General features: G+C 39.0%; 1 protein-coding gene across 4 annotated transcripts in view; it reads right to left on the bottom strand.

The window, feature by feature from the left end:
- Window positions 1-2308: 2308 nt before the first annotated feature.
- Window positions 2309-26486, bottom strand: part of EPSTI1 (epithelial stromal interaction 1) — a 51034-nt gene continuing 26856 nt past the window's right edge. Inside the window, exons 7-13 of one of the 4 annotated variants that reach the window (XM_059839074.1) lie at window positions 17642-17735; window positions 14360-14443; window positions 11537-11610; window positions 10037-10084; window positions 9474-9571; window positions 4390-4422; window positions 2309-2934 (exon numbers count right to left, since the gene is read on the bottom strand). In XM_059839074.1, the coding sequence (XP_059695057.1) occupies window positions 9484-9571; window positions 10037-10084; window positions 11537-11610; window positions 14360-14443; window positions 17642-17735 (388 nt within the window). In that variant the 3' untranslated portion in view covers window positions 2309-2934; window positions 4390-4422; window positions 9474-9483. The remainder of the gene's footprint in view (window positions 2935-4389; window positions 4423-9473; window positions 9572-10036; window positions 10085-11536; window positions 11611-14359; window positions 14444-17641; window positions 17736-26486) is intronic. The other 3 variants (XM_059839075.1, XM_059839077.1, XM_059839078.1) reach the window with 3 other exon arrangements.

Raw genomic sequence — 26486 nt, 5'->3', positions numbered from 1 at the left:
AGAAGATACAGTTACACCAAATCCCATTGCATCAAAAGCTTTCTTCAAATATGGAATATTTTTAAAATAAAAGCTAAACAAAACCTGTAAACTGAATGAAGCAGTCCAAATTCTGCACATTAAGAAAAAGAAGAGTCTTAGGAGCAGGAAACTCTAATTTACCAAGTAAATGCTTAAGAAAATTAATTAACAGTTTTATGACACTTGGTAAGTTTATACTAGGAGTCAGGAAGATATTTTTAAAAGCAGGAATAGATAAACCATTGGAACAACTTTTGGTTACATAACAGAGAACCAGTCTTAAGTCCTAAATAAATACCACATTTCTTCGTAGAAAGGTAGTTTCTTATTTAGGCAGACCATAAAATCTGAACATAGGACTCTAGCTGTCAAGTTATATTGGAATTCAGAATAGCTGATCATAATGGTTCAGTCAGTTTGTTAAAATGAATTTGACTCAGCAACGAAAAAGCAAGGGGGTTTCCTCTTGCAGCTTCCAGACGCACGCAACTCCCTGCTGGAAGGTTTTTTTCTAAAATAAACAAGGAGATCATCGGTGCAAATTATATTGTAACAACAACAATTTAAAAACAAAACAAAACAAAATAAAAACCCCAAACTCTCCATTTCCTGTTATATAGTAATAAAATCTGGTTTTATGCAACAGCGCAAAGATAATTAGTTTGGTTTGTGTAAGTTGTAACTAGAGAAACTATTTGAGTTTGAAAACCTTTATCAAATGTTTACTCTAACAAGTAGACAGAAAAGATGCCCAGCTATCAATTCCTAACTCTTGACAAACCTGAATCTGTTTTCCCAGTCTAACACCAGTTTATTTCATTAGAGTGCCCTTAAAGAAATGTCATTACATCCCTTTGCTCTCAAACTTACAGTTTGGGCAGGGTATGTGTGTATGGAGGTGGTAATTCTGAGATACTGGAAGCTTTCCAACAGGATAAGAACTGCTTTTTCCAGACATCCTGCTAACATCAATTTGTGGATGGATGTAACTTCTTATCATCTCCATTGCAGGGCGTGGCTGTCAAAGACACTTCCTGGGCCACTGTTAACATAGATTTGTTTGTTCTGTTCAGAAAGATAGGGGAGGAAAAATTATGATATTTCTCCATTACAAGGGCTGGAATAGTTATTGTCTGAAATAATTTGTAGATAGCATTTCAAAAAAGAGATTGAAATGCTGGATAAGGGGAAGCACTTTGAAGACAGCTAAAAGAAAGCAAAAAAGCTTAATGGAAGAGGTTATACAAGGTGACTTGCTATCACTGTTCCTGAATGTGAAAGTAGCAGGTTAATAAAAAGTTATTTTTCGTTGGATACAGAAACATAACAACACAGACTAAATTTCAGCTTGTTGGGGACAATGGTGACTTCCCCTCCCACTCAGCCTTCACTGCTTCAAAAAGACCACCTACAAGTGTGAGTCCCATTAGAGTACAATACCAGGGTCTGACTACAACAAAGAGACATTTCCTTTGAAATGTATGTGTATGCATGCTTATATTGCCCACTCTGCAGACGTTTAGTCCCAGCCCTAATATCTACCAAAGGAGACCAGGTGAGGGACTTCTTGGGGGGAGAGGTAAATTCAATTTCCAAAGAAGAAGTCCAACGACACAGTCAAATACCATTTGCTGTGCAATACCACTGTGTAGGTATGGAAAAGTTTTCCCAAGGAATCTTCCCAGGAATTTTTACCTAAAAAAAGGCTAAACCAGAAACTATTGCCAAATCCCCAGCATTCCCAATGAACATCAGCCAGCCAGCAGTATGAGAGATTTGAGTAATTGTCTGAGCCAAAGACAGCTACAGAGTGTCCCACAAGGGACAGCAAACATCACAACATCTGTGGTTCAAAAAACCTTCAGGTGACTCATTATGAAGTTTCTGTATTGCAAGGGTGATGGAAAAACATCGTGGTATGCCTCCATGCTGAACAAAATTGCTCTGGTGACTTTTAACTGGGCCTAAGACACACTTGCAAATGCCACCCATACTTTTTCTTCTCTGTGTGGTTTATGTAATATGCACTGTGAACCCTTCTTTTACATTAGAAGTACCTTGGCCATATATGATGACTTTTAGAAAGCATTAAAAAGTTGTCATCTGTCTCAGAGACAGGGAGACACAAATTAAATTCCACTGGACTAGAGGGACAAAGAAAAGCGAGAAACTAAATCTAATGTTAGAGTAGTGTTCCCCTCTCCTGTAACAGAAGTTACCATGGTAAAACAGACAAAGAGAAAAGAGACTACATAGGATCACAAAAGATGTGAAGAGATCAGATACATTTCAGTTTTATTTCAAGCTTTATTTATTTCTTTCATGTTATGTATTTTTCTAAGAACTTATTTAAAAGATACTGTCTACAATGCACATTTTTCTTCTTGAGTGTCTGCTATTGAGTACAAGAGTAAAATAATTTCACAAAACTTCCACAAAAACAAACAGAAAAACAAACAAACAAACAAAACCCCAGCAACATTTCTCACTCTCTTCCCAAAAAAACCCTCTCTACCTGCTTTTTTAGAGTGTCTCTGAAATGTTTCTTTTTTCCCTGGGTTAAGAGCAGCAAGTAAACACAGATATTACTGCAGCTTCTGCAGTCACTTATGTCTTCTTTTCCAGAGATCATGAAGACTGGGATAATTACATTCTCCATGAGGCAAAACAATTTATGAAAAAAAAAATTACACATATTCTTATTAAAAATTAAATAGGACTTTCATAATCAGCTGTTTCAAATATGTATGCATGAATAATGACAGCTAGAAACCAGTCTCTGCAGATTGCTCATGAAGAGGGTGTGCAGCTGAAGTCAGGGTAAGAAAAGAATCACAATGAAGAGCAGTTTCTTGGAGCTTTTATGAGGTCATTTGGCCTAGGCCAGATAAAAGTGAATATTTCTGCAATACCCTGTAACAAGAGGGAGAAAACAGAATTAAAATTTATCTTTTACAACAAAAACAAAATTCAAAGTCAAATTCTCAGGGATTAAGTCCACTGGAAAACAGTCTTCCCTTTCTTCCAACAGGTTTTAGCTTTTAATTATGTAAAGCCTTCATGAAGGGATTTCTATCTTTTTGTAAATTAAATTCACAAAATGTCCTAATTATCTGCCGACAAATTAATAACTCTTTGAACAATATATTAGCGTAGCAGGCTGAAATGTGTTTTCAGAACAACAGAAAAACAAGGCTTAAAAATACACCCATCCATATTTCTTGTACAGCTCATATGTAAATACATTACTGGTATTATATAATACCAATAACAAAGGATCCAATATGTTGAAGCCCTTCAGCTGTCCAAAGCTTATAAAACCTAGCAGAACTGTGGACTGCAAAAAATAGCCATTTCTGCCCCTCCAGGGAATTGCCTTTATCTACACATTGTCATTTCTATAGTGAATTTGAGTTAATTTTTAATAAAAATTTTACTTATCATTAAACTGAAGACAACAATATTATTTAGACACTGTCTTCAGAATAAAGTTCTGCTGTAAAAATATTAACATAAGTGTTGGAATAGCAAATTATGAAGAAAGTCTCCTATCTAGATTTGTGGGAGAAGGGTTGGAAGAAAGGGGCTTTTAAAGGTTTGATTATTTTAAATTCCTTTTCAAAAAATGCCAGGTCTCAAAAAAAAAATAAAATAGAGTTAGGTCAAACTCATCTCCTAAGGAACAAATAATCTTTGTCAGTTCCTGAACTTGCTTCAAAAGTTTCCAACCCTAGAAGTAAAGGCTCTGCAGACATACTTGTAACAGAATTGAGAATTGGAGTAGGGAACCCCTTTCAGAAAGGAACACAGATGCAGTGAGCCTTAAGAAAAGGACATTTTAAAGCAGAGAGCCTAATTTCTCTGATTCTGTGGTGGTGTTTTACTGACAGCCTCCACTGATATGCATAGTCTCCCTTTTTGTTCATGAAAAATAGTTGGAAGAACACAGCCCATGACAGTATCCCTCTCACTAAAGAACACTGAAAGTTCACTAAGTCATCTCCTGCACTCCCTGCTACATTCCTCAGCTGTTCAGCTTTATCTAGGCACAGTCTATGCTGCAGAGAATGTGGCTGTAGTGAAGTTTTAGCCTAAATATCAAGGCACTCCCAGAAGATGCCTTCAATGCCATCGTCTGCTCTTCTTACCTGCAATACATGTTCTGTGATTCTTTAAATAAATAATGTTTCAGATTGGGTATGTGCCATTACATGGCCCCCAAACACAGAGCTGGAATGCATTTATTTTAAGATCCCTTCTCATACTGTTTCAAAATTAAACTACATAAGTTGTCATAATGAAATGTCAAATTCAAAACTAAATTAATACTGACATTGGTCCTAAAAAGAACAAATCCATTATTGTTACCTTGCTCCTCCTTTATTCCAAGTAGTTTGACTCCTGTATAAAAATAAAAACTGCATTAGGACAGTACAATGTACAATGTGCAGTATATCACATATTTATGCAAGGAATTATGGTTATCTAGTTGTGTGGCACTTTCTTGATTATTTGAAGTAGTTTTGAAACTCCACTTAAAATAACAAGCAAACCCTTCTTCAAGATTCCAGTCCTAGCAAGAAACATCTTTGATTTGAACTCCAAATAAAGAGCAGGATGTATTGACTCAAGAGAAAAACATGTCTTGCTTCTGCTGAGAAAAAAAAATAACCCTAGAAGTATTTCAAATATCTTAAGATTCTTCAATCCTTAACCTCATACCATTTGAAAGAGTGAGAAGTTTCTTCTCTTCCTGCCCAGACTGCCACTATTCTCATTTAGGATGAGATTCTCAAAGCAAAGAATGATTGAGCTCAAGATCAAGGCAGGGGAAACACATCTGCATATGACGTTTTGCAGCCTTGCCAGAGCTCAGTCACTAAACTGAGCTATAGCCTGCCTGGACCTACTCATCTGAGGTCCCATTATTGATGCTGACACTTCTGCTAAGTAGTTTCTATATTTTCTGCCAGGAAAGACAAGTATGTTACTTTCAGTAAAAAGAAAAAACCCACCAAACAAGAAAACAACCAGTTTTAGGAAAGAAATTAATAACCATTTCAACTCAGATTGTACATAGACTAACCAAGTTAAAGCTAAGTTAGCAAATCACATTATTCATTTAAACAAATGTAACCACTGTGGATTGCATTCTGGAACCTTCTTACACAAATATTCTTTTCTCAATATTCTCATATTAAGGAAAAGCCTTTTCTTTGTTTTGGGAAAGCAGCATTTTTAATGCAACTTGATCCTTCTGAAAGTATATTAAAGATGGATTGTTTACAATAACCTGTGACATGTATGCTGGCCTTGTGACTTCAGGGGCCTTTGAGCTGTGGCTCTTTTTGCTGTGCAACAGTAAACTTCATGACTTGTTCCCTCTTCAACTGGTCACAAACAGCATAAATCAAATGCTGGTTGAGACTCCAAAGAAACTTTCCCATGGGTCATGCTGCAAGAACTAAACAAAGTGCAGACCCACAAACCATGTTTATTCAAAATAGTTTTAACCATAAATATTTTCTCAAAACAAATTTATACAGCATCTTATTGAGTTCCTGTTCTGCACATGGAAAAGGAAGAGAATGGGGTTTCCTGTCCCACTACACCTGTGTATTCAGGGCACAGCTGCTTTGCACAGCAAATATCTAGAATTATGCATCCACTGAAAGAGCAGAGTCAGCACTCGAGGGAGCATTTCTCATTCTTATGCATCACACTGGACATAATGGAGACATGAGACAGGAAGATGTAATATGTCACCTTGCCTTCTAGATTCTGGGTTTGCTATGGCTCAGGGAGTTTCAGCTAACAACGAGTATTTCATTAAAGAAGAGGAGACCTATAAATTTCCTATGTTCACAATGTGACCTCCCCCCACTTACAGAATAAACAAAAGGGTACTTGACAGTGCCCCATTTTCTTGCAAAAAATTAACAAGGTCTCTGTTCCAGACTTGCCATGCATTAGGTTTTGGTCTCTGAAAATCCTTACGTACTTGGGTATGGGCAAATCTCAGGAGGCGTTGAATAACAAAATGTGCAACTGTTTTAAAGTTATTCTTTTGTAACAACAAAATTGTTTTACTGATCATTTGTGCCAAAACAGTGAACAAATACTGTCTCAGTTCTAAGTCCCAGATGAATCATGATTAAATTAGGAAGAAATTCTTTACTGTGTGGGTGGTGAAGCACTGGAGCAGGTTGCCCAGAGAATCTGCGGATGCCCTATCCCTGGAAGTGCTGAAGCCAAGCTGGCTGGAGCTCTGAGCAACCTGATCTCATGGAAGGTGTCCCTGCCCATGGCAGGCGGGTTAGAACTAGATGATCTTTAAGGTCCCTTCCAACCCAAACCATTCTGTGATTCCATTATATGATCTTATTTGGATATTGAAAGGACAATGGTAATTTTCTTATCCTCCTATCTTGAAAGGTTTATCCTTTTGTCAAAGGCAGTGTAAAAGGCACTAAAACTTTCTTGATAGCATACAGCAAGACTCGGAGCTTTCTCAAGGGTGCAGTACCTCACAGATAGAAGTGGATCTTCATTACGTTGTTTTCCCATCGAAAAAGGAAACTACATAGCCACCCAGAGAGTGCCCTGGCATTTATAATCAAAAAGGCAGGAAAAATTACAGTAATGAAGATTCTTCTTGATACAACAGCTTATAAATATTCCTAATAAAACAGAAAATGTCTGGAGGGGATTTGAATTAATGAAAGCTCATTTCCTATTGCTTAAGGGACAATTGGACAACGCAACTGCCCTCTTCCCAGACACACACAATATATTCAGCCTCCTCCCCTTTTCTCCATGTGATTTGTGATATCCATGTCCCTTTCTGAATCCCCTAGCCCCCAGGAAATCGGGGCAGAGCTGCAGCTGCTCTGGAGCTGGGCCCACACTGATCCGCCAGAGGGCTGCAGTCAAACAATGCAGAGAATGCACCACCCCTCAGAGTGGGCACTGTTTTAGGCTGTCTCCTATGCCAGTCACTGCTTTTCACAAAACACACAGAAATTTAATTATCTCTGAGACTTATAATCCCTTTCAAATTTGGCTAACATTGGCCAGCAGCTGGGAAACCTTATTACATGCAGACAGACAGTGTGATTGTACAAACTTCATTTCTTTAGGAAACCAAGCTAATAGAACTAACAGTGAAAAATAGAGTAGATACATCAACAATAGAGCACAGCATTCAGCTTCTGTTAAGTGTAAAGTTGTTGCGACTGTTAAGAGTTCAAACAGGAAAAAAAAATACAAGAGGGAAAGAGAACAAATATTTCCTCTTTGGTGCCACTGCACAGATGGAATAGGCTCAAAAATTACCTTCAGGTCTTTACTTTGGGAACATTTTACCTTCTTTTAATCTTAGTATATAGTCTGACCTGTTTCAGTTAGCTTCCTTGTAATGTAAAACGCCAGGCTGCAGACCACATGACTTGTAAGCCCTGCCTGGAGTTCAGCTCTTTTTTTTAAATCCCAAAGGAAAGGAGAAGAATCTTGGTATAATCAAAGACACTAAGATTGCTGCCTCCAGCCTATCTTTTGAGAGATTATTTTTCTTTCTTGTACTTGTTACCAATACCCATTTTTTAATTCCTATCCATTATGACATATTCTTTCATATTTTAGTATTTTCCTACTCTGTTTAGTCTTCAAATCTCACATTATAACATAAAGGAAAAATAGATCTAGCATTACCCAACAGAAGGCAGGCTCTTTGGGAGTCATTAAGTAAATAACAGAGTAGGACATTTATCACTTCCATACATGGGGTTTTATTGCATTTGTGTGGATGCATTCTTTGAATTTATATATTTTAAAAAACCCTCACATAGTCATCTCTTGTTAAAACTGTGCCTGGTCTGAGCACATTCATTTGGTGGTACCAAAACTCATCCTGTGAAAGAGGGTGTGTGCATCTGGCTAAAGGCAAACCCTTGCCACCTCTGCAGACAATGGCAAGGTTTCCAGGGGTGAAGGCAGGTGCTCTGGTGGAGATGCTTGAGTAAGATGTTGGGGATCTTGGCTGTGTCATACATTTTCCTTGGAGTTTATCAGGAAACAGCACACAAATAGGGATAAAAGACCCAAAGTGCCCTTGTTGCCTTTGTTAACCAGGCACCCTCCATCAGACTTTACCATTTGCACTTTCACTATCTATCAGGTGGCTGTGTCCCACCTGCAGTCTCTAATTCTGCTATCTGCAGACATGCTGTCCTTCAGGAGGTGGCTCAGGCCTGCCATACACTGTGCTCTCTTACTCACACTCTTTAACTAGCCTGGACATGTGTAACTTGGCTTCCATCAGCTTCTGGACTGCCTGATGTTCTTTGTGTTTCAGATCAGTAAAGCTGCTGATGTCTGCTCACAGACCTGATGGGAGCTTGAGCTGGCACGTTCTGTCTTCTCTCACCAAGACCAAGAACCACTACAAGGTTCCTGAACCCAGGGCTTGCCCAAAGCTTGTAGTGATGGAGACCCCCTTTTCCCACTTTCAGGACATGAAAAATTCCAGTAGCAAGAATATCTGCTTTCTTACCATTCCTTGACTTTGGAGATGCTTGAACCAAACCCTTCCTGGTATTCACTGGCTAACATACACATCCTCCCAACTAATCCAATTCAAGCTTTCATATTTTATCAGCTAAACACCTTTCTCTACACTGTCACTCACACTTAATTCTCTTAGACTCTCGTCATTTTGCTTCTCAGTTTTCCTAACTCTTCCATTCCTGTACTAGGGTCCTTTCATCAATAGAATTTTCAGCCTAATGGAAAATTCCATTATGGGGGAATACATAGAATTACTTTTTTTTTCACACTGAAAAGTGCAATTCTAAACAACAGTCACATTAATGTCTCATTAGGACAGTTGAAAAAATGAATTGATGTTTAATAGATTACAGCCAAGATATCTTTTCTTCAAAGAATCCTTACAAATACTGATTTTAAAAGAAATGTAGTTGAGCCTTCTTTGTCATAATTTTATATAAGTAAAAAATGAATAGCTGTACCTGGAAAGATATATATAGATAGATAGCTACAGATATAGTGATGGGATTTTTTCCCTCCAACTTCAATACCATATTAAAATATTTATAGCATATCCAAGCATCTTTCATTTAAAGACTTTCAAAAAATCCCTAATGATTTCACTATCCTTGTTCTGAGCTTAAGGAAGTACTTGGATGTGCCAGTGCGTACCTCACACACAAGGCCATTGAGTTCTGCTGCAAGAGCAGCTGTTCCTCCCTCCTCCCATTTGAAAAGCTTATGTTTTAGAGAGAATTTCGTCTTGAAAGGTATTAAGGACAGCCAGCCAGGGCTGTAAGTTCTGTCAGGCAGGCTAAACACACACAGACACACAACAGTGTCTGGAGAAAAACTCAACGTTGTTTAAAGAATCTCATTGCTTCTCCATTCTGTACCAAAAAACTTACCAAGGTGCCATTATTGAGGTAGTCCAGTATATCCAGGGTGGTAGATGTTATTAGGCAGTGTTTTGTTCTGGAGTCGGTCCAGGAAAGCATTATTTACCCTTAAAGTACAATAAAAAATGAATAATGATGGAAGGCAGCCGAGAAGTTCACAAACTACTGAAATTTAACATTCTGTGAGTGGCTCTCCCTTCCCATCTGTTCAGAGCCCATCTTCCTGTATTTCTCAAGCCTATGCTGCATAACCATGGATGGGCATGAGATCAGGTGGACTTAATTTTCAATTCACCAGATGCATCCTAATCCTGGGATCAGCCTGTTGGGATTAAGAGGCACACTTTGGCTGCTGTTCATAATGCACCAAAATTCTCCATAGAAAAATGACCTGTGTACCACCACCCACCTTTTTAGGGAGGTTACATATTTTGACAAGTCACCTCAGGTCATCTTTCAGGCTTCAGTGCACAAGGAAAGTTTCTAGAAGTACTGATTTCCAAATAAAAAAAATCAAAGAACCCACTTAAGCTGGTTATTAAGAGAGACAATTTATGCAGCTGACAACTTACTCCATCCAGCTGTGAAATTCCAGCATTTTCTTGCACTGTTCTATCAATCTGGAAAGCATGGACAAATACAAAGTTTTCCTCAATCTGTTTTAAATATTTTCACATTGGGGTTGTTCAGCATGGCGAAGAAAAGCCTGTGGGGTGACCTTACAGCAGCCTTTCAGCATCTAAAGTAGGCTACAGGAGCAATGGAGAGGGACTTTTTACAAGGGCATGTGATAAAGGGCAAGGGAGAATGGCTTTAGACTGAAAGGGGGTAGATTTAGATTGGGTATTAGGAAGAAATTCTTCACTATGAGGGTGCTGAGGCACTGGCACAAGTTGCCCAGAGAAGTTGTGGATGCCCCATCCCTGCAAGTGTTCCAAGCCAGGCTGGATGGGGCTTTGACCAGCCTGGTCTAGTGGAAGGTGTCCCTGTCCATGTCAGGGAGGTTGGAGCTAGATGACCTTTAAGGTCCCTTCCAACGCAAATCATTCTATGATCCTCTGGAAAACTGTGTCTTTTTCTCCTTAATTACTGCTTAGGACTGACATTCATGCTTACTGACATACATGCATACATACTGACAGACATGACTGTTGTTTTAATGTTTTACAATGGTGTTGGCAAGAATGAGATAAAAAGGAAAATACTGGGTTATTTCTGTCTAGGCATGTGAGATGGACTGAATAAAAAATCCTTCATTAACTTCAATGGGTAATTATTTCAATGTCTTTGCTAGAGAATAAAAAAGAAATGAAAGAATCTGAAGAGTGGTTGCCTACAGAAGAAGGCAAATTTTTTTTATATTTACATAATGATTTAAAAAAAAAAAAACAAATGTTGTTTTTACTTTTGAGCCTGAGCATTGTTTCTTTTTACCAGCAGAACACAAAGCTGAGAATAAAGCTGTGCTTCAGGATAATGAAAAGTCAGTTAAGTGAAAGAAGTGGAAGATGAGAACTGTTGAGCACAGAGAGGTCACAGCAGTGGGGCACAGCCTGGGGCACAAAGAAATGCAGCTGCAGAAGGCCTTGCTGCACTACAGGTTCCATCTGAATCGATACCAAGTCCCAGGTTTAGCCCTGCCTGCTGACCTCAGAGACAGTCAACCACAAGATAGACAAAGTAGACCATTCTAAAAAGAAATAAAAATATAGATATAAAAATAAAAATATATAGATATCTAGATTCATATAAAGATACACAGATAAAATGTGTCCCAGCCAAAACTACTGTATTAGTAGTCATCCATAAAACTATTAAAAATTTCCTACCCTATGCTGTGTCCTATGCTGATAGGATAAACAAAGTGAGAAAGGTACTCTGGGTCATACTGCATGGAGTGAGCAGCTGCAATCATGGATATTAGTGGTTCATTTGAAAGCAAAGCTAAACCAGAGCTGAGGGCAGGGATCCTCATTGCAATAGTCTTCTAAAGCATAAGTGCCTACAATTTTGAGACCCTTTCCAGGTGGAAATTCAATTTGAGTGCATTCTGCATTTATTTTGCATCTTACCTCCTCTGTTCATTTTTAAGTGCTCTTGTCCTGGTTTCCTCTTCCTGCTTTTGTTTAAATTCCAATAATTCAGCCTGGCAATGATAAAAGTGAAAAACAAACAAATAAACAGATAAACTAACTTACTTTTAATTACATACTTATGCTGCAAACCCTATTAATTCCACATGATGTTAACCTCAGGTAAAGTCAGAACTTCTCTCAGCAGCATATTCCTTATGTGACATCACTATGTTAAAAACTGAGCTGGTTTTTCTGTTCAACATGTGGATAATTTTTTGTTTGTGCCTTAAAAAGTGTGAAGTTACAGGATTTAGACATTTACAGTCCTACATTTAAGGGAGTATGCCAGACACCAGTCTGCTTCCCCTTGTCCCAAAACGCAGATTTGAATTTCCTGGTGGGTCAGAGGGAGACGAAAGCCAAAGTAAGGAGCAGGAGCAGACACAGCTGTCCTGCCCAGAGTAAGAAGGAGACATGTCCTTGCCTCCTGCCTCTACAGAGTGCAAGCAGAAGATGAGATCTGGGCTATGTGATGTGGTGTATCACCTCCAGCTCCCTGGGGCTCCTCCCTTCAGGGTGAGGAGGAAAATAGGTACTTGTTGAAAATGGTGTAGTGGGAACAGATACAAGCCCTCAGCATTGCAGCAGACTGCCAGCCTTATGTAGTACTAAGGTGTATAAAGTGTCAAAGGGAATTCTTTTCAGAGGAGAGTTTTCTCAAGCAATTTTAGCCAAAGCTGTGAAGGAAACACAGCTGGCATGACTCTGGTCTCTATGTGTGCTTGTTTGTCCAGCTCCTTCTGCCTGCAATGCACCCAAGAAGTAGCAGATCTTTCTGCAAAGGAGATTTGGGCTTGCAGGGCAAGGGGGAAGGCAGAGGAACACACCCATCTTTCATATTTTCCATAGCAACTGCACAGCAGTAGGAATAGAAAGTAAAATAAAATGATGTGCTTAGATAAAAGCTTCAATAACTGAATGGAACCACATGACTGGGTTTGTTTTTTTTAAATCAATTTAAGTGGAACATTAAGTAAAAACTATGCAATAAATGTATGGAGAAAATCAATAACTGAGAATGTGTTGTGTATCAATATTTGTCTAGCCCTAAAAGAAGAAACAGGATTAAGAAATAAAAAAGCCAACCTCAATTTTCACTATTTTAAATAACTATTCAACCTGAAAATTAAAACTCAGTATCTGACTTTCCAATATGCCGACTCCTCTCTTGGAGTAATGTTCTGAAATATATTGTGTGTATATGATGCACTGTTCAAAGTGTACTGAAAATTTCTAAATCAAGCAATACATACTAAAACCTGTACTGAAGAAAAAAAGGGAACTGACAATACCTACACATTTTATAGCTACACTGTGCTAGGAGGTACACACAAGACAGAATTCACAATTACTTTAATAAATATTAGTTTGAAGTAGAAACGAGCCAACATATATCTGAGGGACAATTACTGGAGCCCTTAAAATCCATATTATTTACAGTGGGTTTGTAAGTAGTGCATTACTCTGCACAATAGCTAGCAGCACCTGTGAAGGCAAGGAGACCTTGGAACCACATAGCAAACAAGAGCAGCCTTAGAGGCAGCCAATACCTCCTTAGCAAGCCATGGAAATTGGTAAAGAGTCTACAGCTCCACACAAGTCCCTTCAACCACACCCATGAATTAGGGGTGTGCTAATTTACATCTGTAGCTATTTTCTCTTTGGAAGGATCCATGTACAGACTACAACAGGCACCAGCCTTACACCCATCCAGGCTGGCTTTCAAAAATTTTTCCTCTGTATAGGTTCTGGGAATAAGCATATACCTGATGGGATAGCAATGAAGAGACTCCCTTTTGCCCCACCTTTTTTCCCCAGTATTATACTTAGAATACTATGAAATGAGGACACATCCCCAACATGTAAAGAAAGATATCAGTGACAGGGAATGAGTAACTTCTCCAGTTGTAGAAGTAACTCAGTGTATGGAATTTGTTGTGCTAAAATTCTCCCACAGGGGAAGTAGCCTAACATTAATTTGGATGTTAGTAACAGCAGAGGCACAGCAAGTGGCTCAGCACTTGCTCACATATTTTCAAATGTTTTGCTAGATTTTCACATGTTGCGCTCCCTGTACTTTCACAGTAAACCTGGAGCCAAGACAGGTAACTTTGCAGAGTGCCATCACCTTTGGTTGATGGACTTTATGTGGATATGGTACCCAAATCTATACCAGAGGAACTACACATTTCAGGCAATGCATTTTGCATACGCAGAATATGGAGTTCAAAGTTGCATTTATGGTATGCCTGCTTTTTAGACAATTCAAAACTCTTTAGTTAGGTAGTCAGCAAGGGCACACAGAGGCATGCCATAATTAAGAGGGAATCTGAGCATTTCCGCATCCCCATTTGAAAAAGCAGGGCCCATGGCCCTCAATTCTCTAGAAAGAGACAATTCAGAAAGGTCATCCTTAATTCCTCAGTAAGACGACTTCTGCCTGCAAGAGAGTAAACTGGTTTCCTTAGACTATGAAATCGGTTGCCATGCTCAAAAAGCCCTCTGCACAATTATTCAAGTGAAGAGGTGAAAAGGAGCTCATTTTCCAGATGCAAACAGCCTTGAACTCAGAAGATAATTGTCCTGTCCCTGTTCAAATTTTACAGCTTGACTCATCTCTCTCACAATATTTGAAAACAGTGACTGAATCACTTTTGCTAAAGAGAAGCTCTGTGCGTGGGCTACAAGTAATCAGTGTATTTAATTGGTTTCACAGCATGCAAAAATGATACAATATGTAAACTGTTAATGTATAATTACCTTCCTCCGTTGTTCTTGCCTCATTTCCTCTAATCTTCTGTTTTCATCCTCTCGAAGAGCTTGCTTATAAGCATGGCTTCTTTTCTATTGCTCAGCAGAAAATAAAAATATATTAGTGTGGTGAGAGCAGAGCCAAACTCCCAAACCTTATTCTCAAATTTTTATATGGGTAATTAACAAACACATAAGGTTGAATGATTCCAGTGACTTAAGAAATAGATTAGTCTCAAGACTAGAATTTAAACAAGAAGTGGCCTAGAGCCTCCCAGTCATTCGGTTTGGTTGAATGTCCACCTGTGCATCACACCCAGGTAGTCACAGCAAGTGCTATTATGTGTCCCACTGAAAACCATAAAGATATCCTGAGCAGTCAGAAAACACTGTTGGGATATATGATAAGAGATGGGGTATTCTGGGAAGAAAGAAAAGTAATGAAAACACACTACCAAGTTTAAAAAGCAAAATGGAAGCCTTGTAACAGAGGGAACACAGGATTTTTTTTTGTGGAGGTAGGGCAACAGCAGAGATCAAACCTGCTATTATTTGTGAGGCATCAAAAAAATTGACAATGTGAACTACACATCATGAATAATGTAATAACTGTGCAATAGGTTTTCATTACAATACCTAGCCCTGGTCTTTCAAAGTTGTAATTGTTTGCAAAAATCCAACCTACAATTAGGGTCGTAGAGGATCCTTAGGATATTATTCACTGGAACTTCTACTGTAAGGTCTTTGAGCAGAGATGTAGGGTAGCACACTAAAAAATGAGCCAGTATAATTTAATACAAGAATTGTGCAGGTTTGACTTAATTGAGGGATTTGTTACAGGTCTACAGACTATTTCCAAAATTTGATATATGCATGCAGAACGACACCGTTAAAACAACAGGCACATAATTTGCTAAAAAGACTGAATAGAGAAAGCAATTATTAATAGCTCAATTTTGAGCTGGGAGAAGTTGCTACATGTGTCCAGAGAGACTCATTCTGGGTCCGATATTATTCATTACTCTCTGTAATGGCTTGGAGAATTGTGTGGAGAATATGTTAATCAAATTGGAAGACAATAAAAATCTACACAGGATTGGTCACACTTTGAAAGACAGGATTAAAATTAATTATGAGCCTGATTAAATAAGCAGGCCCAAAAAGTCATCAATGGCAGAGCCCCTCAAAAGAAGTCAAATTTGTTCATGGATGTGAAGTAACATATGGCAAGGATAGTTGAGCCAGGTGTGCTAAATTAATATCACTATCCAAGAAATTATGTGAGGGGGAAAAGCTTTGATCTGCATCACATTGTCCCAGACTGTTTTCAGAACAAATTTTTCAAATTAAAAAATTCACATACGTGTATGTATATTGCCCCTTTTAGCATGCACGTTAGGCATGTCGTAAGCTTATCACACTTCAGTATTTCAAATACATTGTTCCTGAATCTTTAAATCACTCCAGACAAAGGACACATTCAAGGTAACATACAAATTAGAGTCCCAATTTTCCTACTGTTTTAGCATTTTGGTGCTATGCCAAGTTTATTTAGATAAGAACTCACTGGATTCCTGGCTCAGAGGCTGTGTCCATGCCTATAGACTGGACCTCATCCAAGCTGTTTGGGAAGACTTTGCTAACTGCATTGCTACATTACAAACAAGTGATTATTTGATTCACAAAGCTACAGAAATGCAGCCACACAAAAGACAAGTATAATGTCAGCTAGTACTAAAGAACAGTACAGATAAATGATGCACTTTATCTGCTAGAACACTAGTGGAGTGAAAGATGAACTATGGGATGTAATTTGACACAACTCTTTGAGAAACCTGTCAGAACATGGAATGAGAAAGCCACATATAGGTAGGCAAAGCAGAGGGCCAAGGCTAAAAGTAGGACCTGTACAACTGAAATAGTGTACAGCTCCTTCAGCAATTCACCCACTTTGTTGTGGATATGAAGACAGCACAACAAAGCGCTGAAATCCAAGTCAGTCGTGCAGACATGAGCTCTCTCGTCTTCACAGTTCAGTGCTCACATTGTACAAAAGCTGCAGAGCTAGGCCTTCCCTACCAAAGAGCAAACTCCCACTGCTGTTTGAAGTGTTGGATGCTTCAAGAGGGAGGTAGAAATGGTTTCAAGACATCTTTTGTCCCTTTCCATATCCCTTCATCTTGGTTGTTCACCCAGGACTACAAAATACATTCTGAAAGCTGCTCTCCTATGACTGACCTTCTGTCCAGCAGCGCTGGGCAGAAATTGGCACTTTCTAGATATGTATCTGCCCACACTTGCTAAAATGCCTTTAGGGTTTTCAGAGATAAAAGATATCCTGAAGAATTAAAGAGGAATGGGGCCTATTTTCAATATCAGCTTCCCTTTTCATGAAATGAAAACCAGGAAGAGATACTAGAGGCAAGACAGATGTGTCATATAACCTGTTTGCAGCAAGTTCTATAAAGGGAGGATTTTTTCCCCATTTTTAAGGCATCCAAGGAAATATGGAGGCAAATCTTCCCTTCCTGTTACCCAACAGCTGGTGCTGAAGGCTGTATACAGCAGAGGGCTGCCCAGATCAGATACTTCCATACTTCTGCTCAGTTGCTTCTAATGTTAATTTCTGTCCTCTTGGCTCCCTGTTCTCTGTCCTTCCCCAACTACAAACCTCCCTACAGGAGAAATACTTCTCTTTCAGGGTTAATACTCCTCATTGAAACTTTCTACATTAGTAGGAAAGCTTGGTTTAGACTTGAAGAGACTAATTGTATGTGGAAAAGCCTCTTAGAGCCAATAAGAATAATGAAATTGAAGCAATACTTTATCTATTGGCCAATTACACTGATACTTACCAGACTACTTCAAACTGGGACAAAAACCCCAAGCAGTGTATGGAATCACTTTTAGGATGCAGTGAGAAACAAGCTTCTCTTTTGACTGGATTTTTAATGCAGTAAAGCATCTGCTGACATTAATTTATTAAGATTTCATAAAAGCTTACCACCAGTGGATGGGCACAGGGCATACTTAAGATTCTCATCTAACCTTAGAATATAAATCTGGTTCTCATTTATCAGAAAGAGATCTGTGAGCAGTCCTCTACTATGTCAAATACCCTGCCAGTGTGGAAGAGACAAGGTAGGCAGTCTCATTCACCCAGAAAGGCTCCTTGGTACTCACTGAGTTACGTCTTGGCAATTAAGCTCAATTAGGAGATTTTAACACAGCACTATTGACAGCACCTGGAAAGCTGATAGAAAATACAGCACAAGCTTTGGTTTTGCTTACCCATGCTGTAGATTCTGGGCCAGGATTAGCAATCTGACAGAAATCACTCTTTGGCAAACCCACGTCCAATCTGCTCAGTAATTCATTGGTTTTGCTATGAAGAAATTCAATCCAAATAGAATTGTTAGTGCTTCCATAAAAATAAACACAGCTTTTTATTCCACCCTTGGAATCTAGCCTAGACATTTTATCATGCGTCTGCTGAAAAACATCACAGGTAGAAAAAAAAAAGGTTATGAAAACAGACAAATGGGGCAGAGGATACAGAACGCACACTGTGGATAAGACATTTGCTGGGATGATTTTTTAAGCAAACAATTATGGTCATTTGCATATTTGGGGTGTAGAGTGGCTATGCTTTCCTCATTGTAAAGTTCCTGTACAACAGACTCACACATCACTGGACTTCATGAGGATGCCAACTGCTTCAAGGAATTGTTGCAAATCCTTCTACGAGATCTATAAATCTCAGCTAAGTACTTTAAAAGATTATTTTCACAGTTAATGCAATGCAGCCTTACAACAGATTATTTTATCAAGCAGAAAGGCTTTCAAGAATTTTGTAACAAGAATAAAATGCTTGTCTTTCGTTAATGCACAACATTTTCATTTCTTATTCTGGCAAGGGTAATTTTCTTTTTCCAGCTGCATGCCTAACAAACTCAGAATTTCAAAGTAGCATCACTTTGCTCATAGTTTCGACCAAATACAATTAAACTAGGTCACAAACAAAAACAAAGGATGGGAGTTTGTGTGCTGTGGTGAGGAATCAGTTTCTTAACCTCCACTCCCAGGCACGTATATTGAAGTCTTTTCTCACTCAAAGGAACAGAGTTAGAGTAAAGAGGCAATTTTATTTCTGTGTACAGCTTTGGAAAACATGAAAGCACTGAAGTGAAAGCAGAAAAAGTGCTTCAAGAGATATTGAACGCAAAGATTTACTCTTCTCATAGGGCACACAGCTAGCTCTGTGTAGGGGAAGATGCTACTACCAAAGACTTAGAGAAAAAGCATTGGCTGCTGAAGACTGATTTTGATTAACAGCTGAAACAGACTATTAAGTGTGCTTTATATTTCACTCCATGACCTAAAACTGTGAGTAAATACTTTATTGGTAAAATGTCCTGCTGGTCAGTGAGGACTGATATATTGAGAAGTTGGGAAAAGGAACAAGAAACCACAAGTTCTTCTCTGTTACTCTACACAATACAAAACCATGTTACCACTTTAGGTACAAAGTACTTGCTCAAATTCTAGCCAGTCAGGCTTTTAGAGTCTCACCATTCCCAGTTCACTGCCTTTCCTCCATTACCTGGGTATTTAACAGACCTCAGACAACGCACAACAAAGAAAGAACCAGATGAAACAGTTTTCCCTGATATACAAAGTACATATGCCTAAAGGTTGAACAAATTAATAGTCTTCTTATACAAGTGTTAAGCACTCCAATTTTTCCACGAAAGATGAGTTATTAAGTGGTAAGATTGCACAGAGTAATTTTGGCAAAGTGAAGATTTAAATTGCAGATTTTGTGTTTCTCTCCTACCTATGCTAAAACTGATCAAATAACAATTTATTTCTACCCCAGGAAGACTAAGAACTCCTACAGAAAACCTGGAGAATATTTGAGAAGGTTGAAGCTCTGCAAAAAAATATGTGGCAACTTGGTGCTATACCTAGTTGCTCTAATTCCTTATTGATGGCAAGAGAATTAAATGGAGTATGTGGAATTTCTCATTATTTGCAGTAAAATGTGGTGGAGGCCATTGAATTTTGCATATCAGCACACTGATAGGTGAAAAGATTAGTTTTAGTATCAGAAAAGATGATTACAAGAGTGGAAGCAAATAAAGTTCCTCAACAAGACTGTGTACTGCCTTTGAATGGAGAAACACCTGACTCCACCAAATTAAGTTAGACATTAATGAAGTGTTCCTATCACAAGAAAGGGACTCAGATTTCTGAGTTTTTTTGATGGAAGACAAGTCAGGTCTTATATATATGTTGATCCGTTGTGTGTCACCTCTGTGGAAACCTAGCAATGCACCTAGGGTGGCCTGACAATGTCTGAAAGGAATTTTTCATAACACTAAACCTGCAGTCATAACAATGCAGAACATAGCTTAAACCAGGCTGCACGGAAAGAGAGAATTCAGGGAGATGACTGTTCAATTAATGTTTTGGGAAGGAAAGTAGGATCTCCAGAAGGAAACCAGCATATCAGTACACAGTAAGACAGCTGGAGCAACATCTCATCCACTTTGCTGAAACTTCAAGGGCTAATCAAAAATGCTAAAATGTGTTCCTCTAAACTTAGTAACATTAAGGAAAGAAGAGCATGAGATGAAGAAATTTAATCCTGATACCTTCCAAACACAGCTAGGCAAAAGGAGATAAAAAATTTAACCAAGAAGGCACCCTCCTAATAGGCTGCTAGCCTGAGTTCTGACTACCCCTAATCATCCCTCTGAAGAGAGCCACAGACACTCTGGTTAAGTTGGAGTAATCTTATCAGGATATTTTGTCTTGGTAGCCTCATCTCCCATTACAACACTGGGAAAAAACCTTTTGCTGTGCTAATAAAACAGCTTCCTCCCATACTGGTGTGCTTAATAGCACCAAGCACTACTCTTAGCATGGCAACTCAGCATCTATAGTGTGGTAACTATTCCTGGAATAGTTTTGACCTGTCCCAAACAGCACTTTTGCAAATAATTCCGGCTTCTGTCCAGGAATGAATATCAACTGCAGCTCCCAACAGGCATTTTAGATGCTACCACACCATTTTGGGTGGTAAAGTTTTCTAGCAATGAAAGCGTGCACTTTTCAGGCCAGTTGGCCTCAGAAATTATAATGATTGACAGCATTAAATTTATCAGTACAGATGCACAGGCCGGGGAGTGAAGCACAATGCTGGATTTGGGGTCTGAATAACTCTTAAGAGCTGTCAGGGGAAAATACTAACTCTGCTGCCAGTGTCATTGAGTAATGTGCTAGATGGGGCTGGTGCATGACAGTGGAAATCAGTCCATGTGCAGATGCTCTCTGCGGGTCCTTAGATATACAGACGTAGCTTTACATTCCACAGCTACTCTTCAGGCAGAGGCCTTTTTTTAAAAAAAAGCTGTTATGCAAAACCCTTTATTTGAAGCTCAACAAGTACGTGTAAAGTGCAGAACCATGAGTATGCTAGGTGTTCCACTGAGAAAGGTGTAATTCAGGTAGTCTGCACTCACAAGCTACCTGTGAGCCCACGTGCATTTCTTACTGTTTGGGACTAATTTCTGCCCACATTCCCACTAGGGTGAGATGAGGGGATGGTTGTAAAAGCTAGAGTGAGCCAAGGTTCCTTTGGCCTGTGTAGGAGTTCATATGATCACCAGCCCTGACAGCTGAGAAGCAGACAGCTCCACAGTTGACTCCAGAATGAAACTGCAAAAGATCTGAGGACCCACAATGATCTCATTGCAAGATCCAAGGTCAAAATTCCTCTGCAGAATAAGGTCTTCAATTTTGTGTGTCAATTGCTTTTAACTACTGTCACATCTACAAGGAAAACAAAAGTCTTGAAAAGGATTCATCCTTAGGGACATGAATAAGGATATGGACATAGGACCTAGTATTTTCCTCCATCCAGGAGTCACACAGCACCAGCTTTTCATTCGAGCTTTTCATTTGCTAAGCTTTTCATTTGAGACTGTATTCCTCTCAGAGCAAAGACAAAGAGAAAATAATTTTTCTGCCTACAAATAAAGTTCTCATCTTTAAGTCTGTTTTACAGACTAACATTAAAAATGCATTAATTAAAATGGTTCTTGTAATCTTCATTAGTTCTCCCCAATGGAACCAGTGGCAGTTAATTCTTTTGCTTTAATTGATGGATATTGAAATGCCAGTATACCAAAAAATATACTGGCGTTTATGCCAGTACATTTGGGGAAAAAAAAAAAGGCACACAATACTTTTGTATGTATCATAAATCTATTTATTTCTCTTGACAATTTGTAAAATATAATGGCCAAGTCTTACTACTACTGAAAACAAGACAGCTCATGAATTTCTTGTTTTTTCAAGCTGCAGGATCTCCACCACTTCAATTCTGCTCTTATGAACAACCACAAGTATGCTAAGAGCATTCAAAAATAGTAATAAAAAAATCAAAATAAAGAACTTCAAAGCAGGTAAAGCATCATAGTCATTGCAAAGAGTAGACAACTTGAGTGGCCACTAAGACCACAGGAGAAGCATTTATTGCTGAATGACTTGGACTCATCAGCTTCCAAATTAATTGCCTGTAAGCAATGCTGAAGTGACTTTTCACCATTTTCTTCCAACTCATCTAGAAAACTAAGAAGCATACTGCATATATAATGTTAGTTTCACACATCTACCCAGAATTTTCATGATAATTTTTAAAAATAGCAGGACTCGCCCTCTCTGAAAAGTAAAAACAATCCAACAACAAAAACTCAACCCCAAATTTAATTCAAGACAGCTTTTTGCAGTACCAGCAATTATATCTACAACTTCTTCTCACTCCAACATACTTAATTGGCTAAGCATAACAACTTTCTCAACTTTTGCAGAAATTAAGATCAGTTGCATAACCCTGCAAAAGCCTACCCAGAAGAAATGCTGCCCTTCATTTCAGGAAGGTCCGTGGTGGATGTGTTTACACTGATGCCCTCGCTCCTTCCTCAGTGAGAACTCTGCCTTGTGCATTGCCATGTGCATCTTGGTCAGGCATTTGCTGTCACCCACAAGGTAGGCTGGCTGGTACTGGGGCCACTGGCCTAACAAGACCAAATGTTAAAAGAGGAGAAGCTCTCCAACACTTTCCTGGTTGGAAGATAGAGAGAGAGACTCCAAAGGGAGATACAGTTGGGACTTTAGCTACTGAAAATAATTTGGTAAAGTGAGAATGAAGCTGGGGGCCCAATAATACTGTTTGTGAAAATAATCCCATCAAAGATACGTGGCTTTTGCTAGTACACAGTTACACATGCTTTCTCTCGCATCCCCTCCTCTTTGCAGTTGTGCCACAGCCAGTTTACTCAGTTGTCACCGACATGTTTTATGAAAAATCCTTTCCTTAGGATTTTTTCCCTCCTGAGAAGCTGAGAGGCCTCAGGAACAAAATGCAAACAATGATTATCAGCTGCTGTGGAATGCAACAGGTGGATCTGTGATTGTTCTCATTTGGCTGTTTCTAATTAATGGCCAATCACAGTCCAACTGTCCAGACTGTCTCTGTCAGAGACAAGCCTTTGTTATTCATTCCTTTTCTATTCTTAGCTAGCCTTCTGACAAAATCCTTTCTTCTATTCTTTTAGTATAGTTTTTAATGTAATATATATCATAAAATAATAAATCAAGCCTTCTGAAACATGGAGTCAATATTCTCGTCTCTTCCCTCATCCTGGGACCCCTGCGAACATGATCACACTCAGTTTAAATAAATTCAGAAGGTTACAAGCAACTGCCTTGTTTCCCACAGCTGGACCATGATAAAGGGCAAGGTAGTAAAAACATTTCTGTTTGTCAGCAACAAACATGCCTTCAACTCCATAGGGGTGATGGTTCTCCTGTACCTCAATTCTTACCCTGAGCTGCAGGACAGAGTCCACTTTTTGGGTAAGAATAATAAACAAAAATCAGCCATGTCCAAAATTGCCAGCATGAATTAATGCTCATTTCTGGAGCATATGTAGGTGGGGGACTCACCTTATGTCAGATGCTATATGGTAAAAAATTACACGAAATTGTTAACACATCAAATTAATGTATGATGTTGATGGCTCTTCTGCAATGCCATTTACTGTGAAGAAAGGCCGTTCTCTAGTTATTTAGTTCACCTGTTTTCCAACAGAAATTTCACCTGTTTTCCAACAGAAATCCTCTCAGTAGCCACATACCAAGCTTAATACAGTATTCACAGACTTCACTGGCAGTAATGCTAGGTCATAGTACAGATGACTTGGACAAACCTAATGAAAATTATCAAACACTGCTATCCTTGGCTAGGAGGATTTCTTGTCTGCAAGCTCTTGAGCTTCTATTCCTGAGTTTGAGGATAAGAACAAAAAATGTGGCACTAGTTCATCTTAGGTATAAGGCTTCAAGAAAGTATAAAATCAGGTTGTTTAAAGAAAAATAAAAAGCAACTTTCTCAGCAGAATTATTTTCATCATTTTCTACCCACACTCAAAACTAATCTATCCTCTCAACCCACCTGCTTTTTTTGTTTCCCTGACTGGATGAAATAACACAGCTCGGCTATTTGTTCCTCCCACCAAGTCATCCGCTATTCCTGGATGTTATTTTAGATGTAAGCTTCATTTATTACCTGAAGTAATAAGCATAAATCCAGTTTTAAGGAAAATGCAGTTTCGTATAAGTCTATTGCATTCCATTCTGTGTGCTCCATCTGCATGTGCAATCTGCTTCTATATTTTCAGCCAGCTTGCATGGGCAGATTAATGCACACAATTAGAAAGCAACCTCACAGGCGTTCAATAAACTGCTTTCATTATTACACTCAAGAGAGCCCCTTTGGATGTCTATAAAAGCCTAGTTTTCTGCCTGTTAGCTAAATAATTGACAACGCTTAAAATAATCAGGAGCAAATGAACAAAAAGAAGACAATTGTGGCAAAAAGAAGCAAACAAAGGATTCTCAAGGCTGCAAATGCTTTTTGTGCGAGCCCTCTTTCATTCTCTTTAGCAACCTGTATTAAAAGTCTGGTCAGGTTCACACTTGCACTTCTGTGGGGAAAATTTGTTGCCAGCCTGCTGTTTGAACCACACATCATAGGGGACTGAAAACTGGCAAGGACACTAGCATTTATCCTGTAAAAATTGATAAATAAATAAAAATTCTGTTTTGATTCAGGTTTTATTCTCCTGCATTTTATGACTTTTGAGAAAGCTCCTTTGGCAGGCAAGTGTATATCAGCTTGGTTTGGTGAACCTCCTGCATTGTGTTTGGAATATGCACTCAGAGACACTCTGGCAAATTCTGTTTCCAGCTCCAAATTCTGAGCGGAATATATTGAGTGCGCACATGTACCCGAGTGCAGCTGTGCCAGGAATTTTTGCAGGAATACAACCTTCAAAAAACAGAGGCATGAATATATAGCAAAGGGAAAGATGAAGTGACACAACTGTCATCATGTACTATTAGAAAGTAACCCTATTTTTTAGACTACTTTTTCCATTACATAAATAGGTAGATGGCTGTTAGAAAAACAGCGTATCCCATCCAATGCTACAATTTCTGGGAAGTCAAATACAAATATAATAAAAGCATCTAACTAGAAATCTGGGCCAAAACAGCATGGTAAGACACCCGACAGCTCAGACACAGATCCACACAGTCTGCACAGCAAGCCCCTGAAACAGCCAGTCATTACATATCCATCCTCATTACTGTTTAAACGACAAATGTGGTATACTAACTGAAGAGGGAATGTCCTGAAAAATTCTGTTCCTTGTGTCCTTTTGGAAAGATGTGCACTCAGTTTTTCCTTCGCATGGATTAGCAATTGCAAAGTACGGACTACATGAGCCTCCATTACCTTCTAATGCACTCTGACAGAAACACAATCAGGCCAACAATGCAAAACACATCCAGGTTACCCTGACTCAGAAGGAAAGAGTCCATTTCATGTGTACGTAGTTTCTGGTAAAAAGTTAACACTTACTTCCCATTTTCTAAATCTGGTATTTGCAGGGACAGAGCCCCCACAACACTGTCACCAACAAATGTCTCATGTGCCTCTCTTCTGTTAGCACAACCTACAGTAATCACGCTATTCAGCAACTTCTCCACCCCAAAGTCTGCTCCTGTGTGCTCTTAAGACTTTTAATACACAGCTATTTCAGGAGACACCTTGTGTGTTTTTTCTGTTTTAGTCACTGAACAAAGCCTGAGTCCACTGGCGTCAAAGGAGGGGCTGATCCCAAAATTGTGAGGCTTGAAGACTTTTTCATGGCAGTCTGCATGCCTGTCTAGACTACATTCTCACAAGACACAAACACATATTCAAGAAACTGCGGTAACAGATACAGCTGACTTTCAAGGACCTGTTGCACACAAAGAAGCTATCAAGTCTTTCAAGAGATGGGAAATAACTATATTCTGCAGACAGCACACAAGGTTACAGACAATCTTTCTTTTTAGCACTCACTTCATGTTAGACCCTTTGAAAGGGGATTTCAGTGAGAAGTTCTTGTTTTTAATAGTGACAGGAATTTAATCAGAAAAACAAAATTCGGGTCAGCATCATATTTATTGTCAGAGCATGTTAATCACATGAGAATCTTAAGTGCCTTTCCTTATCAAATAGAAGCGGCACTTCATGCAGGAGAGGTACTGATTGGGCTGTACCCCTTGGCGACTGATACAGCTGGAGGTGGTGATCAATTTTAAAAGGTTTCCCAGTTAATGAGACTGCTGGTAGGCATTGATCTCCTCAGGAAAATTGTGATGTTGCAGCTACAGATCTTACAGAGGACAGACTAACAAGGGAGCTTATCTTTTGAAATGGCTCTATAGGCCACGATATTGCAGAGGTCACTGCTTTATATGCAACACATGACCTTCTTTCCCTCCATTCCCAGCAAGCAGAGGAGATCAAAATACCCTAGCAGAGACAGTGAGGAAAGGGGCACAACCTCATATTTGTTCTCTTTGCCTCTAGACGAAGGGCCTTAAAGGAGGGAAGTAATGAGTCACTCATTTTTGCATGGCAGGCAAAAGCACATCTCTAAATACCAAGCACTTCTATGTGAACATGTCACTAATAACCAGCAGTACTTCAATGGAGTTACTTCACAAAATCTGA

The sequence above is a fragment of the Haemorhous mexicanus genome, chromosome 2, assembly GCF_027477595.1.
Source record: "Haemorhous mexicanus isolate bHaeMex1 chromosome 2, bHaeMex1.pri, whole genome shotgun sequence".
In the NCBI taxonomy this organism is placed as follows: Eukaryota; Metazoa; Chordata; class Aves; order Passeriformes; family Fringillidae; genus Haemorhous; species Haemorhous mexicanus.
The sequence above is the reverse complement of the archived record's forward strand: the minus strand, read 5'-3'. Positions and strand labels throughout refer to the sequence as shown.